Source organism: Montipora capricornis, chromosome 2 (genome assembly GCF_036669925.1).
Source record: "Montipora capricornis isolate CH-2021 chromosome 2, ASM3666992v2, whole genome shotgun sequence".
In the NCBI taxonomy this organism is placed as follows: Eukaryota; Metazoa; Cnidaria; class Anthozoa; order Scleractinia; family Acroporidae; genus Montipora; species Montipora capricornis.
The window spans coordinates 23,059,636-23,075,162 of record NC_090884.1 but is presented as its reverse complement, the minus strand read 5'-3'; the positions used below and the strand labels follow the sequence as shown (position 1 = coordinate 23,075,162).

At 38.6% G+C, this 15,527-nt stretch overlaps 1 protein-coding gene and 1 long non-coding RNA gene across 2 annotated transcripts; both read left to right on the top strand.

Moving 5' to 3' along the window:
• Window positions 1-332: 332 nt before the first annotated feature.
• LOC138039129 (uncharacterized) lies at window positions 333-3,001 on the top strand. The gene is made up of 2 exons (XR_011130373.1): window positions 333-715; window positions 1,718-3,001. It is a non-coding gene; the product is annotated as an uncharacterized lncRNA (long non-coding RNA).
• A 5,812-nt stretch (window positions 3,002-8,813) lies between these two features.
• On the top strand, window positions 8,814-14,781 carry LOC138039128 (uncharacterized). The gene is made up of 5 exons (XM_068885310.1): window positions 8,814-8,937; window positions 9,046-9,211; window positions 11,669-11,741; window positions 12,471-12,698; window positions 13,140-14,781. Exons 2-5 carry the CDS (start codon window positions 9,095-9,097, stop codon window positions 14,078-14,080), a joined length of 1,359 nt encoding a protein of 452 aa, XP_068741411.1. The 5' UTR covers window positions 8,814-8,937; window positions 9,046-9,094; the 3' UTR covers window positions 14,081-14,781.
• The last annotated feature ends 746 nt before the right edge of the window (window positions 14,782-15,527 follow it).

Below are 15,527 nucleotides of genomic sequence, written 5' to 3'. Positions count from 1 at the left end.
GCTAGGATGGCACAGTCGTTTAGTGCGCGACCTTGATGCAAGACGTCCTGAGTTCGATTCCCCGATCTAACATCGATTTGTCCAACCATAAAGTAACTATTTAAACTGTATGAGCCAACCATTTTATGGCTGACCAGAAATACCGTAATTTTAAAATCAGATCTGGGTGCCTTCTAGATTCCTTGGCTATATTTTGTATGTGTTACGACTAGGGTTATTCATACTTTGCCCCAAAATATACGACCAATCAAAATGCAGGAGATTTTATTCATTTCCCTGAACCTTCCCATCGTGCACTGCGTTGTACTGTGATCATGTAATGCAGTCCATTGTCAGCTTATGATTCGATCATGATGTAGCATGGAATATTACCACTTCCACCTTCTTTGCAGACAAGTCGAAAAATTAGAAATGAGTCGGGATATTTCATGGTTTACCTGTGAAATAAATGGTTGGATACATATTTACTCGTGCAACAGGATTATGAACATTGACATAGTGTCGTAGACAGAGAAACGACGACCAGAAATACGTCGGCGTTCGCAAGCTAGGTGAGACGAGTCCTACTGTTTGCCGTCCTTGTCTACGAGAACAAAATTGTGTTACCATTTGCAGATGGCTTTAGAAATGCAGAACTTCCGCCGAGACGCTGAATGATCTCCCGTCATGATACGGTAGTACGCCAGTTTAGTGCCTTGTCTTCAGTTAGAATCAGGTATTATCAAGCGTATTAGTAGGCCACATAACTTAACGAACATGTTAACAACGTTTTCAGGCTCAAATCGCAAAACTGACGTGAGAACGGCGTTCAGCCTCAGCCTCCAAATTAGTCGTTCTTGTATAAAAACGCGTGTATTGATATTCTTGCAAACCCAGTCAGGAATATTTAAATTACTTAAACCTCAAAGTTTCAATTATTTGACTTATGAAGCAAGACGTATTACTGAATCTTTGCGGAGCTGTATGGATCCCATTTTCACTAATTTTACTACTTCTTGGTCAAACGATAGCGTGGCAGTTGAGATTGCTGCCTCTGTCCCAGTCTACTACCCCAAATGAAGTTATTTTCCTGACTTTATTGAATGAAGAGATTTCTGGTATTTTGGCTTCGGAACATTTAAATTAGATTTCCCTCTAAAAAATTGCTAAGAAGTCCAAGAAAGTTATACTAGTTTTTTTCCCAGATTTTCAACAGTGTGTTAAAATAATGAACATATTCCACTAAAAAAGCTAAGATTGAATACAAAACATGTAAGCCCACCTTGGAGCCTTAAAGACACTAATGAATTAAAAAATGGCTGGCAATCCGTAAACAAGTATACTTGCCTGAAACAAGTAAACTGATTCATTATATCGAAACAATTGCTTCTGACGGTAAAAAGGATATTCTGTGAACTCTTGGCTAATGATCTATGAAGTCAGATAACACGAAAAAGATGTGGGATAACATTAATCTGTTGGTAAATAAGAAGCGACTGAGTTCACATTTTGAAAAATGACAGGTTGATACATAAGAAGAAACACCAAAAAACCTTTCATTATTTCCATTTGCTCAAACAAGATCTTTCCGTGTTGTCCCTGCTGCATTGGCGCCACCAATACCCAACACTGATAGGAGTGCTACCTCTATCTTTCTCAGAAACCAAAACTATTTCGTTCCTCTAAAATATCTGAAATAGTCTGAGGTAAATTTATTAATCGATTTTGATCTTTCTAGGTACAAAGACGTCGTTTGGGATTGAAAGGGTTCATCCATTCTTACTCAGTACTATGGCACTGCAAATTAATTACGGTTCCTTAGAGAATATGTATGCCAAGGCAGTAATCCTGCACGGTGGTGTGAAACATGGTTGAGTTGTTCAAGGTTTGAGTCTTTCATGGAAGAACTACCGTCCCATCCCGATTCTTTTTTCCATGCCTAAAGTTTTAATCAAACAATGTTTTATCTCTAAAATGAAATTCTGCTCTCTCTTAAACAGTATGGATTTCCACTGGGCTACCGTCGCACAATCTCTGTCTTATAAATGAAATTACTACACCTCCCTTGACCAACGATGCGACCGTCGTTTCTTCGTTCATGGCCTCTATAACTAAAGAATACAGTAAATCACCAAATCTTATTGAATAAAATTAATTATTATGCAATACAACAAAAAGAAAACAATTGGATTTGATCATAGGTAGGCAAGGGAAAACAGAAAATGAACGCATGCAAATAATGTTGGTCAGTCGTATTGTTTGAGTTTCATCTTATCTAAGTGCAAAGTTAGGTGCAAAGTTAGGTTGCACTTAATAGCCAAGGGCTAATACAGACTTGTAACCGATCAGACCAGACCACAACACCGAGAACTCTTTACCCTGCTCTTTTCGAATAGTGTGCGGGATCTTTGACGTCCCACAGAATTTCTGAACAAGGATTGTGAGACGGGGCTTGCAGTTTACATTCCTTATCTGAGAAGACTTGAAAATCCAACCATTTGCGGATGAAATAATTACAAAGGCAGCGCATTTTTTTGCTTCGGCCGCAGATGAAATCCAGCAAGGCCATGCGATGCACAGTGGTCGGCTCTTATTTATCGTTTTCGTTAATGATTACCCCAAGTCTTTTTCAACTAGATTACATTGGGGCGATACATCTTTCACAGCTTCTTGATCTGAAGCGATTTCGACAGATTATTGGGTGAAATTAACCATTAAGTCTATCTCTATCATTTATCATTTTAATTATTATTAAGTATTTGCCAGCTGTCTACAAATGGTTGTGCAGCAATAAGTTAACTTTAAATTTGGCCAAAGCGAAGTATCTTATTTTTATGCCTCGTAACCGGAAAATTATAATTTTTACCACAATTGCTTGTAATTACGGAATCTGATTGGCTCATTTGGCGTTGTCGATAAGGGTCTAGACAATGCTGCTCGCGTCAATTTGTCACGCAATGTGATAGCCAATCAGGAACGCTCATTTTTGGAAATAAACCAATCATATTGCGAGAAAGCTATAGGCAACGCTTGCTCTTTCTTTGTGTCATGTGTTTGGTCACGCTCTGAAATAAACACTTTCTTTGACGTTGAATGTTGTGGTAAAAACAAATCGAAAGTAGTTCAGTGTGGTCTGTGGACTCACTCGGCTGCGCTTTTTGAGTCAACAACATTTTGAGCACTGTGATGACGAATATCGTTGTCGATAAGAGTACAGACAACGCTGAACCACGTTCGATTTGCTAATTGTATCTGCTGCCATGGCCATTAACTGCTTCAAACGTTTGTTTGGACAAATCTTCTTGCATTAAATATCTTGGTGTGTTTGTTGTCGGTCAAATCCGGTCTCAGGTTGAATCCGTTTTTACCTGCAGTTGGTTAAATTGGTGATCCTTATTTCACCTAGGTTGAATATGCACTCTACATAGTTTAAATCAGCTATCAACCAACCGAAAAGTATTGAAAACACCCATACCGTTCCCTCAAGCCTCAACACACTTTCTTCGTGTTTCGTATCATCTTACCCCCACACTGACTTATCCATTCAGTCTCAGCATTACAACATAGTAATGGAACAGAGAACTGTACTACGCACTAACTGATACGCGAACTCGGACCCTCCAGATATATTGTCTCGTGTCTTCACCACTGCACTACAAAGACAAACATACTCAACCCAGCAAAGTTCCTTTCATTAATTACTTAATAAGTTAATTGATATCCATGTATAAAAACCAAAACTAATTCTTATCTGACTCTGATTTTTTTCGAGGCTTAATTCATTCAACTTAGGTAAAACAAGGATCAGCAATTTAACCAAGGTAAACACGATCTCAACCTGAGAACAAATTTTCCCGGCAACATGTACATCGACTGCCATCTTACCGGGCGACTATATTTGTGACAAAATTATCTCTTTTGCGATTATTTCATCTCGTTCACGCCATGTAATGTGGGCGAAGAATCCTAAGTTAACACAAGCGGTTTCAGAGTGAAAATATAGAATTGCAAGGCTCTTATCTGTATGCTGGGGACAGCTATCAGTAGAGTTATTTTCATAGAGTTATGTCGTAGAGTTGAGTTAAGTTTCCAAAATCCTGAATTCAGAATTTTGGCAGACGTTAACTCTAACTCTAAGTCATAACTCTACTGAAATAACTCTATTGATAGTTAACTTCCTGTATGCTCACTTACACTGTCGTCTAATTTCAAATTTCGTGATTTCAAGTCGTTCTAACACAGAGTATCGCAAAACGATGTACTAATTGAAATGCCGGTGCCTTACGTGCAACACGATTATTTGTCCTAATTTAACCAACAATATTCTTGTTCTGTGGCGTTGTCGTAACCGTGGCTCCCTAATAATTATCATGTCCATCTTTCTAAATCACAAAATTTTTGCAAAACAAAGCAGCTCGTATTAGCAATGAAACCGATAACTCAGTTATGGTGTGGAATCCACACCATATATCCTTCAGTTTTCTGAAAGTAATGTCATTACAGTATAAACTCAGGATATGTATACTTTTTAAAGACTATTTAAGCAATGAAAAGTTTCCCAGCTTATATACTGACCTGTTTTATTAATACCTGAACGTCATGAAGGACTGCAATACCCATAGTGCGTCCTCTAATCGACCAGTCATGCCTTCCTTGCTGACAAAGCTAACGAGATTTTCCTCAACCGTTTTAGGACGATTTTTGCAATAGCATTCCTTAATCCATCAGAGGAAAATCGAATCTCAAAAAGTTTGAGAAAAGTTATTTTCACATTGGTATATCACGCACAATAACTATTACGACAACGCTTTTAGTTAATCAGCTTGCTCTTTAACTCTGTTTCCTCTCTCGTATTCCTTATATAAATTTGTAGATAATATTTACCTTCAGTTGCCTTTTATTATAGCGTACGTAACTTTAACGAGCACAATATTAGTTACAATGTAGATGTGCCCCCTTTTCTCACGGCCGCTAGTTTGCATGTTATTATTATCTGTTGTTACAGTTAATTTCTCACTTTTTTTCTGTAAATACCTATACTTCAGCTACTTACTTAGCTTTCAACTACGACTGAGTTTTTAATACATAGGTATTTTCACTGAAGGAAACCAACAATTAAATACATTGAACATAACCAACTAGACAATTTTGGGATGCCAAATTTAGTGGGCCAAGAGACAGGTCTGATCTTTGACGGTTATTTATCTTTGTTTACACTGTTAAAACAGCAAAAGTACAAGTCAAATACTCGTCACATATGTAAAATTGTACACCTTTTGACATCTCTCAGTCACAGCATTTCATTGTGAAGGGATCTGAACTTGAAGAGCTTAAACTGATAAAGCAGAGAAGCTCGCTTTTTTTCTGACGGTCACAATCATCAAAGACTTGATCAATGAAACTTTGTAAACGAGTTTTCGGTGAATGTGAGCATGTCTAGTTAAGACCTATGACTTGAGAAGGACCTTTACCTGATTTTTATAACCAAAAAGCCCACGGATATTTGAATGACCATCTGTAATTGCATCAAGATGGTTGCTATGCTTGCCGTGAGGCAAGCAAATCGTCTGCAAAGAGGAGCTGTAAGGATTTGAGTAAATGTTGACTGACAGGAGAATTTTCCGTATTGACTGAACGATAGCTTCAATATCTGGTAGGTAGTAATTGGAGAAGACGACGTAGATTTAGTGACTTCTTGAATTTAGAGACTCTTGTCGTTGGCACAAAAACCAAGATGGCTACCATTGATGTACGATGAAGAACGGTGCGAGTAAATATGCTGTCTATTGATGCGTCGGACGTTCCAGGATAAGTATTTGGAATAGATTTTAGGATTCCTACTTTGTAAATTTACTGGATAACCTGGGATAAGAAACATTATGTAATAGATGGCTACGTGAAAGGTGACCGCTTGCCATATTTGAGAACCTCATACTTAGCATTTGCACAGGAGAACAATATGTTGTTACAGCTATTTGGGATGGAAAAAATGAACTTGGAGCAAATATGAACAGAAAGTATTGCGGTTCCTAAGCCTGGATAACAGTATTTGCGCTCTTAAAAAATGGGTTTTTTTTTTCCTCCTGCTCAATGAAAAACTCTTTTGTCAGAGCGGATTTTCAGATAGTTTAACCATAACACTGCTCTTTCAATTACAGTATATTTCCACACATTAAGTCTGAAGAACCGTATCTTGAGAAGTTAAATTAGTTTCAGCTAAAAGTTTATTACAATTCGTGGCTAAGGAGTCAAAAGTGATTTAGCAGTGCCAAACACCATTTTTATATGTTTTTACTGATGCAAGGGTATTTTATTATGTAAAAATATCGTGACGATTCCCAGATAATAGAACTTTAAAAGCACTGGGTGTGAAAAATAGCTTTAGGCAACACGATCATTTAACCGAGGAAGTGTCAATGGAGTCTTAAGCATTCTTAACAATTTTAAGCATCGAAATTAATAAAAGATTCTTAGAGCAAGGCGCTGTTTTGAACTTGGAATGCAAAAAATTGACTTTGAAAGAAAACTTTGCGAAATTTGGGAGATTTAGCATCGCGTTATAGGCAAAAGGCGAAGCAGGGCAAAATTTGCGTTTTGCCGAAGGTCGAAGAAAATTCTTTTGGTCGTTTCAGTTCTGTCTGTTATTTGCAGATATCAAACAACTTCTGAAAAGCAAGAGAAAAGTTAAAACAAGTGAGTTTTCATGCTTTTATGATAATTAGCAGACTGTACTCAGCCGTTTCACGTAAACACGGCGATGATTAATCTTTGTTATTGTTATGGAAACGTCCGTCGACCAGTTCAGCATGCCTGACTCTCTCCGTTTGTCAGTTTACAGTTGCTGGTTTTGATTTGAATTCTGCCTGTTTGTGTATTTATCAGTTTTCTTCTTGTCAGACGGCAACGAGAAATTAAAGGTAATGCTATAAAAAGCTGATGGTATATCCGGCCAATGCGTGCTGTTAGAATACCGGACTTATGAATATTGCACGCAATAAAACGATCATTTAAAGAGATGCTCACTTAATACGCGAAGTATTATTAAGCCGGCTTACACCAGCTGATAGAGTAAAGTACAGCATTTCTTGGAAAAGATGTCTTCCAAGATATCGATAAGTCGCACTTTTCGGCTGTAACTAATTTAACTACGTTTTTGTCGTTAACGTGATAGTTAATCCCATGACAAAAAGTTGTGGTTTTATTTGTTTGGGGTAATATTCTTGATAAGAATAAGCAAGGTTTCGTGAAACACGAAAAGAAAATAAACGATAATAAAACCGAACGACTTTTTGACGGTTCCATGCCGTAACCATGAAGTTCAAAGTACAGTGATTCCCAAAATATTTTCACGCTTCAGTTTACTAATATGCAGATAAAATGTTCTGCCTTGTACGTTGAACCTTGGTGAATAATGGCATAGAACCTTCGAGACATCGTCCCGTATGATTATCTCATACTTTCATTCTTAAGTTAAGAAAATATGAAACTTTTGAACCCTTTTTACAATAATACTTTGTTTATTCTTGTTGCTATTGTCGTAATAAAAATTATGCTGGAATTACTTGCAGGCCCAGCAGGGAGGGAAAGGGGAGGAGTTAACAGTTCGATCACGTGTATTGCCACGTGTTTTCCGTGTTTCGCGCTGATTTGTTTATTTGTCTTTCAACCGATATGAAGTGAGCTGAGCTTCTGCACTCTTTACCCTTCCTTCATCTATGACTGCAATTTCCACTTTGTATACACCGCCAACGCCAGCATTTATCGCATTATATTAATTAAAGCCACACACCGAGTTAAGTTGTTTTGTTTTTCATGATGACCAACCGCTGAAGCGAAACTGGCCGCTGTGAAATGCTGGCCTTCGATCAAACCAGAGATGATGCTAACTCAAACTCTGACCTGTTACGTAATGGAAAGAGATAATTCCCAGCGAACCGGAAAATACCGGCCGGTGTTTTGAAAGTAAAAAAACTGGCTTTGATTGTGTTCATTTTCAGTGTTTTTAAGAACTACACTGTTTGCTTTACAGGTTAAGTGATACAATCCAGTGATGTTCATTCACTTTCCTTGCCCTTTCCCGAGAAATATTGGCCTCCATTGTTATCTGGCCTGTTAGGTCTAGTAACGACGCATTTAACTACAATGGATCCCTATTAAATCCTCAAACAAAGAATTCCCTTTTTCCTAAAGAACTGTACGGTTAAGCGCATATTGATTATAGCGAAGTTACGAACTCTTTCCTTCTTGTCATCTTCAACATCATAAAACAACATATTACCATTTTACATCGCCTTTGTTAAAGTGATCCAAAAATATCTCCATAGCGTCTTTTGGAACTAGTGAAGCAAGACTGGATGCAACTTCGCAGGGCCTATCAAAACAATGATTTTCTCATTGTAAAGGCGGCCCTAGGGTTGTCGGAAATGGTTTGACACAAGCTTAATTAAACTCGTGTAAATCTGAAATACAGTTTTACCAACATGATACATACTATCCATGAACTAAATCATCGTTTTAGGGCAGTTGCGTTGCCTTTAGAACTTGAAGAAAAATCGGTGCAATAATCATGAATAATTATTTACTCTCGGCTTTCTGACAACGTAGAGATTAGAATTGTCATAATTACTTAATATGTCAATCTTTCTTTTGTTTTTATAACAGTTCTGGACTGCGTTCTCCTTGTCTATTGGTTTTCCTTTCCTTTTTTCCTTTTAACTAATGACAGACTTGATGTTTTGAATAGCTGAACAGTAAGGAACACTCTATATTGAAATGAAGGGTATTGGAATAAGCACATAATTGGTGAACCCTGAAATTATGTATATATTCAGATATTGTGCACAGTAGTTGTTGCTGACAAAGGACGTCTCACTTGACACATATTACTATAAAACCAGCGTACATTCAAAAGAACAGCTCATTTCACGACAGCTTCCTTGCGAGTCGTTTGGTATATAGGTGAGAGTATGGGCTTCCTTAAATAGAATCCTCTTGGTAATCAACAAAGTATAGTAACATTGTTTCTGATTTTTAAGATTGTTGATATTTTTTACTCTATTATAATAGCTTCCTTGTAGAATACAGACTGCTATATTGAACCTGAGAGGAAAAAAGCATGAGTGGAGAAGTTGCTGTCAATTTGCCGCTCGACAACGGGACTTACAAAGCTAGACCACCACACTCTCCAACTATCAGCCCTTCACGAAACCATGAGCAAGCCTCAAGTAATCAAGTAAGTTAATGAGTTTGTTTTTTAATGACCTTAGTGCGCTTTTCATTTCATGTCAAAGAGAGCCGCCCCAATAAACCGATGTGTTATTACACTGACGGCAAGTTTTGAACCTTTTTTCGGACATTTCGGCATTGGACTGCGTTTGTGCTTCAAACAAAGGAAGGTCGTAAATTTTTCCATTAAGGCTGATTAAATTCGAAGATTTAAGGTTTGCGTGTACGTGAAACAACAATCGACAGAAAGCTGGCTTCGGTAAAGGCATGAAAAGCTCTCTTATTTTAACTTGTTATTTTGTTTGGAGAATTTTCTCGATATCTATACCTAAACGGGAGGAAATTAATTAAAATCAAGCAAGTCTTTGATCTTGGCAGAACCCAAATGTCAGCCTGGTGTCTGCCGTTTGCCGTATCATAAGCGATGCCAAATCTCTCTCTTGACTCCCAGTTCAAAGTTGTATCAACTCGCAAGGGTTCCGAGTCCACACTGTTTCATGGGGGTTGGCCAAAACTGGATGATTAAAACTAGTTTTTAAACAAATGAGAGAACACAAACGTGAATTTTTCGTTCGTTGTTTGGTAAAGCTATTTTGGCAACTCACTTGTTGAACACATTATCGTCAATGTCTGCGTTTTTGGTTCACTTTCAAAAGTTCTCAATGGCTTGCGGCGCACCTTATCCATGCACTTGAAAACATAATAGGCCAGTCACGTGATTACGACCGTCGCCGCTTACCCCAAAACATTCTAGAAGCGAGTTGCCATATAATCCTGCTTCTTCGACACCGTTTTCGAGTGACCTTAATAAACTAGTTGCAGCTAAAATGAAAACGACTTGAATTAGAGCGCGGCATTTCTAAGCACTGTTTAAATTCTGTCTAACTAGAAAAAAAATAGCCCTACAAAATACTCAATAAACGAGACGCCTTCCAGTTAATAGCCTGAGTCATCAAGATAAACCGCCTGGCTTGTTCCAATGAAGCACCAAATAACACAAATTCCGTTCACAAACAAAGCCAAAGTTCAATTTCATCTACGCCAAACACGTGATAAGAACTTGTGTAACGTCCCTTTCTCCCTTCGAGGACACGTGAAAGGCAATGCGTGCATGCGCAAGCGCGACTGATCCATGACGGCCCGAGTGTTCAATTATCGACTGAACTTTTTTCAAAAAAGTCTATTTTTGCAATTGAACAAATGAATTGGATATGAGCCAAAAAAACCGAAATGCATTAAGAAATTCACTACCTCCTTTACAGTATGGTAAAGGTGTTCATGGTTAGTTGTTTTAAAAGCAGAGAGAATCGTAACCAAACAATGACAAATGGCCAAAAACCATTCCACCCCTAAATCGCGGCCTTCCTCGTAAACACGAGTTTTAAATGGTTACCTTTCTCCTTCTGAGATACTTCAGTTTACAGACGATGGTTGACGTTAGCATGACAAATAGAATAGCATTCGTGGCTTCGAGGTGTTCTTGTTGATATACTTGAAACTTACAGGTGTGATCCCATATCACCCAATATCACATCTCAAGTGAATCAAAATGCATGTGCGTATGCATTCCTATGGAGTTTCAGTGCGTCAACAATCAGTAATAGGTGGGCTTGAAACTCGGAGAATAGTGTACATCGACTCTAGCGCTATTGCGTAAGACCTTACGGAATCCTCAGCAAAGTTTAATGCTCGGTTTAAGTCCCGATTGTCGGCATCTTTTAATCGTGCCTGAAAATCGAGCATATCATTCTTCATTCTAACATTCTACGAACAACAATATTTCATTTGGTTTCAAAATAAAATTTGGATTTGCTGCTCACAGTTATTCAATATCGTAGACTCAAGAATCACTATTTCAGTTTACATATTAGCTGCTGAAGTGTTTTTTTCCTTGAAAAAAAGTCCATGACCTTCATCTGTTTAAGGTATTAATGAAACATAGTAGCTTGTGGGGCCGTGTGTGGGGATTAAGATACTCAGCTGAATGGAAAGACCATTTGGCAATTTGAATATCCATTATCCGCCGGCAAAAGGCCACTCAGTAACCACTGAAACACTAGTGTGTCCTAAATGATCTTGAAAATTACGTTTTCTCTGGTTTATGCTTTCGTCAATGATCAAAGCTCAAAACTGTTATTAGCTGCCCAACTTTGGAAAACTCCTTGATACACTCACACTGCAAAAACCATGTCTTGCTATCTCTTTTGATTCGAAAGTCTTCATGTGCTCTTCTGAATCTCAGGCTCCGTATTTATGTTTACGGGCTTTTTTCGCAATTTTTTTGTTTTAGACCTTTTAATGAATAATTTAAAGTGGTTAGAAAGGATATCTATAAACTTGACTCATTGAGAGCAATCATATACTTTTAGGTAGCGCCAGTTCCTTTACAAAATGCGCAGACAAAGCTTTACTTTTTACTTACAGTTACAGGAATTGATTCAACAATTAGTTTTGTGTGTTTCAGAAACAGTCTGGCGAAGAACCTCGAAGAGGGCGAAGGACTGTAGGGCAATGGTTCAAGAAGTATTTTTGGGAAGGTACTTATCAACCTACAAGGACACTTCGTAGCTCTGTTTATTGCCCTCACCTGTTTCTATTGCATCTTACTTTAAATACATGACAAAATATTTAGCTTTGCTTTGAGATTTCTACACGTCAATCGCAACCTAACTGAAAAAAAAAAGTAATAAAACTTGGAAAGTGATGACAATACTCTACTTTCCTGAATCATAAGCATTTGTGGTTGCCGGGACAATAACCCTGACAAGAGACATAATTAATCAGAAAGAAATAGTTGAAGAAAGATCATAGTTAGATGTTAATGATTAGATATTCGTTTTTAACTTTTTAAAATTTGATAAATGGGCTAACAATCAACACATTTTGGATTGTTTTCGTTTTGTGAGAAAATATTGCGAGCTCTTAGTCTCATGCAGTCATTTCTTTAAGGTCATCATTTTCTTGGAATTTCCAACTTATATGCTTTTGTTATGATATCGGAATCATACCAGACGCTGCTCTCTGTGCGGACCTACATGGCAACAAACTATTACTCATGCTGGCATCAAAATAAGTAAGAAGGTGCTACTCGCTTTAATAAAGAACATAACCATACTAGTGGCGAGATGTGACAGCAAAAATCTGGCGTCTTCAACAAGATCCGCATTGGAAAGCTCTGTTTATATTAGATGTTAGATAATGTCGTGCTTCGTTGTTTCCTCGATGACTTAAGTGTATTGGGTTAAATTGTCTTTATTTCCTTTTAGGTCAGACTCTGAATAAGACCCAAAATAAGGCATTGGCGGAGCTAGACCCTGATGCACCATGGCATAAGAAGCTTATGGTAAAGTACCGCCTTTTCGTTGGAATTGCAATCGCGTCTGGACTCTGTCACGTTGTTTGGTGGACTTGCGCCATCAAATACAACTGGTTTGCACTGTTTCCTGACAGATATTACATGACGTTGACAATGGTTCTTGGCGGTTGTGTTGCAGGTAAAGACTATTCCTACATTTACCGCCACTATTCGTAATATTTTACAATCCGTTGCACATTTACCGAGTACTAAAAGCACTGCTTATGGAAGTAGAAAGGTGTTTTGCAGACAAACGAAATGGCAAATGAAACGGATTTTTGCACGTTTTAGCTTTGAGCCGCAAAAAGGGGCAGTAAAACAAAGTGCAACTGAAAACGAGGTAGTCAACATTTCACGGAAAGAATGTTTTTATTGCCATAGAAATCTGTTGGCAAAGTTGTTTTATTCTAACTTCAGAATCTGTTGAAGACGACCGTCCTGCAAATATTAAAAGCGTAAAGAAGACTAAGATTGTTTAATTTTAAATTGCAGCACGGAACGATCCAATTTGGAATGCTGATGAGTGCCATAGACTTGTAGGAGTAATACTAACAATAACAAAGTAATTTTGGTTTCATAGGAATGACCAGTGAAGGTGGAGGCGCTGTCGCTTTTCCCGTATTGACTCTGGCTTTCGATGTGTCACCATCAGTTGCACGTGACGTAGCCCTCATGGTACAGTCCTGTGGCATGTCAGCAGCGACGTTTGTCATCTTTTGGATGCGGGTGCAGGTAGAGATGCACTCCATAGTCTTTTGTTTTTCCGGTGGGGTCTTAGGAGTGATACTTGGGCTGGAGTTTGTCGATCCTTATGTCAGTGCAAAGGTGAAGAAAATGATCTTTGTGTGCGTCTGGTTTGCCTTCGCATTTGCCCTTTTCCTTCTCAATCGCTATCACAAGCGCAAGACCTACCCTACCATTCCTGACGTCAAGCCGTGGAAGATAATAGTTCTTCTTTTGTGTGGATTTGTCGGTGGCCTATTTACTGCCGTTGTCGGTGGTGGAGTCGATATCTGCAGCTTCAGCGTCTTGACGCTTCTGTTCCGTGTAACTGAGAAGACGGCCACGCCGACATCAGTTGTCATGATGGCATGGACGTCTCTGGTGGGTCTATTCTGGCGCCGTGTCATCCAAGAATCTGTCACCCTTCAGGCCTGGAATTACATCATTGTCACCGCCCCAATCGTTATGTTCATGGCTCCTTTAGGTTCCATTCTTGGCACTCATTTTCACCGCCAAGTTCTTGCTGCCTTAATCTACATCTTGGACACAATTTCTCTTGTCACCGCCTTTGTTATCCTCCCACTTGGCCCAGATCTGATCGGGATGTCCGTGGGTATATTAGTCTTCGGATTCGCGTTCTTCGGTGCCATAGCCTACGCTGGCCAGCGAATGATGGAAAATATTGAAAGGCGAAGCCAAGAGCTAGAACACGTGGAAGTTGATGGAGAGAAAGGAAAGGATACTGCGAATGGAGGTTTCAGTAACAGAGGATTTCAAGCAGAATCTTCCGCTTTGTAAAAAGTATCAATTAATCAGACACATTCTAGCTGGAACTACCTATAATGGGAAGTAGGTCTAGAATTTTGAACTAAACTTTGTATTGAAGCGTCTCAAAACACATTTTGTATTTTGTACTTTCATACTAGAACTGAAGCAATGGAATCCACCAAAAGCCTGTTGTTGGTATATAACCGATTTAATACCAAGTAGAATTTACATCATGGCATCTTTATCTTATAACCTTTTGTGACTAACCGGTATTACGCATGATGAAAGACTCTTTCGTCCTTACATATAGTATAAAAGCTTGTTTTGTAAATATGTATTTCCACTCTTATTAACTGATATTTAAGCAAGAATAGAAAATAATTATGGTTTTGCATGACTTTGTGATTGGTCAAAAATCGTCATTTTTTCTTCCAGTCGGAAGCTTGAAAGGACTTCTACGCGTGCTGTATCCCGCTTTTGGCACCCTATAGACTTTTGCCTTTTGAGTTGTAATCACTTTTACTGGATGATCATAAGAGATATTTTCACCCGCGCAACGGAAACTGTAGGCCGTTGCTCGTCATGAAAGTCTCTTGTTCGGTTTATTTCTTTTTTCTTTGCGTATGCCTTATGGTATTTGTTCTGATTGTAAAATGTTTCACGAACAATACTTATATAAAAAGGTGCCACTGTCATCCAGGTGCGAAAATAAAGGAAATATATTGATACAATTTTTCTCTGTGCAATTCTCATTTTACTGGAAGATCTGTTATTTAAATTGCAACTTGTAGACAGCTTTGCTAAAGGAGAAGAAGAAGAAGAAGAAGAAGATGCTAGAAGGCGTTAATGACTTGACCCTGTTTCCTACGTAGACCTACCCTGTTCAGGGAACAGTTACTTTAATGTAACTCACTGGTAACTGCCCTTATGAAGGAGAGAGGTTTAAAACTACCCATGGTCTTAAGAATTTATTTCTTTATTTCGAATCTTTACAAGTCGGGAAACTGCGCGCAAAAAACGCGTGGGATCCAGCTCCCACGTGTTTTTCAAGGGCAGTTTCATCATAATCGGCCCATACTCGGAAGGTAAAAACTAACCGTCACTTATTTGCTCTCACCGTATCGAGGCTCAAGTAAACGGTTGACCAGCTGTGTCCAAATTCGTTGTAAGCGATCGAGCCTCGAAGAATTTTGAATATTTGAATATTCATCGCTGTTACTCAGCAATGGATACTCGCTGAACCTTGAAACTTGGCCAAAGAGAAGTAAATTTATCCGTGTGGCCATCGCCAGAGTTTGAGCGCGACTGATGTCGGAGAAGTGTGATTTTATCGGTGAGATGTGAAGTAAGCTAGAAATTACTTTCCAGCCTTTCCTATATTTAGGTACGAGTGACAAACCGGGGAGCTGAAAAGTCGCTTAAATAGCGTTAAATCAGGCAAATAACCGGGCAGAAAGCGAGAAAGTCACCAGGACAA

What these genes read in the sequence shown, in the direction of transcription:
- LOC138039128 (XM_068885310.1), top strand. Translation starts at nt 9,095, where the DNA reads ATGAGTGGAGAAGTTGCTGTCAATTTGCCGCTCGACAACGGGACTTAC. An exon ending in CAAGAAGTATTTTTGGGAAG is followed by an intron (nt 11,742 to 12,470) that starts GTACTTATCAAC and finishes ATTTCCTTTTAG; the next exon opens with GTCAGACTCTGAATAAGACC. An exon ending in TCTTGGCGGTTGTGTTGCAG is followed by an intron (nt 12,699 to 13,139) that starts GTAAAGACTATT and finishes TTGGTTTCATAG; the next exon opens with GAATGACCAGTGAAGGTGGA.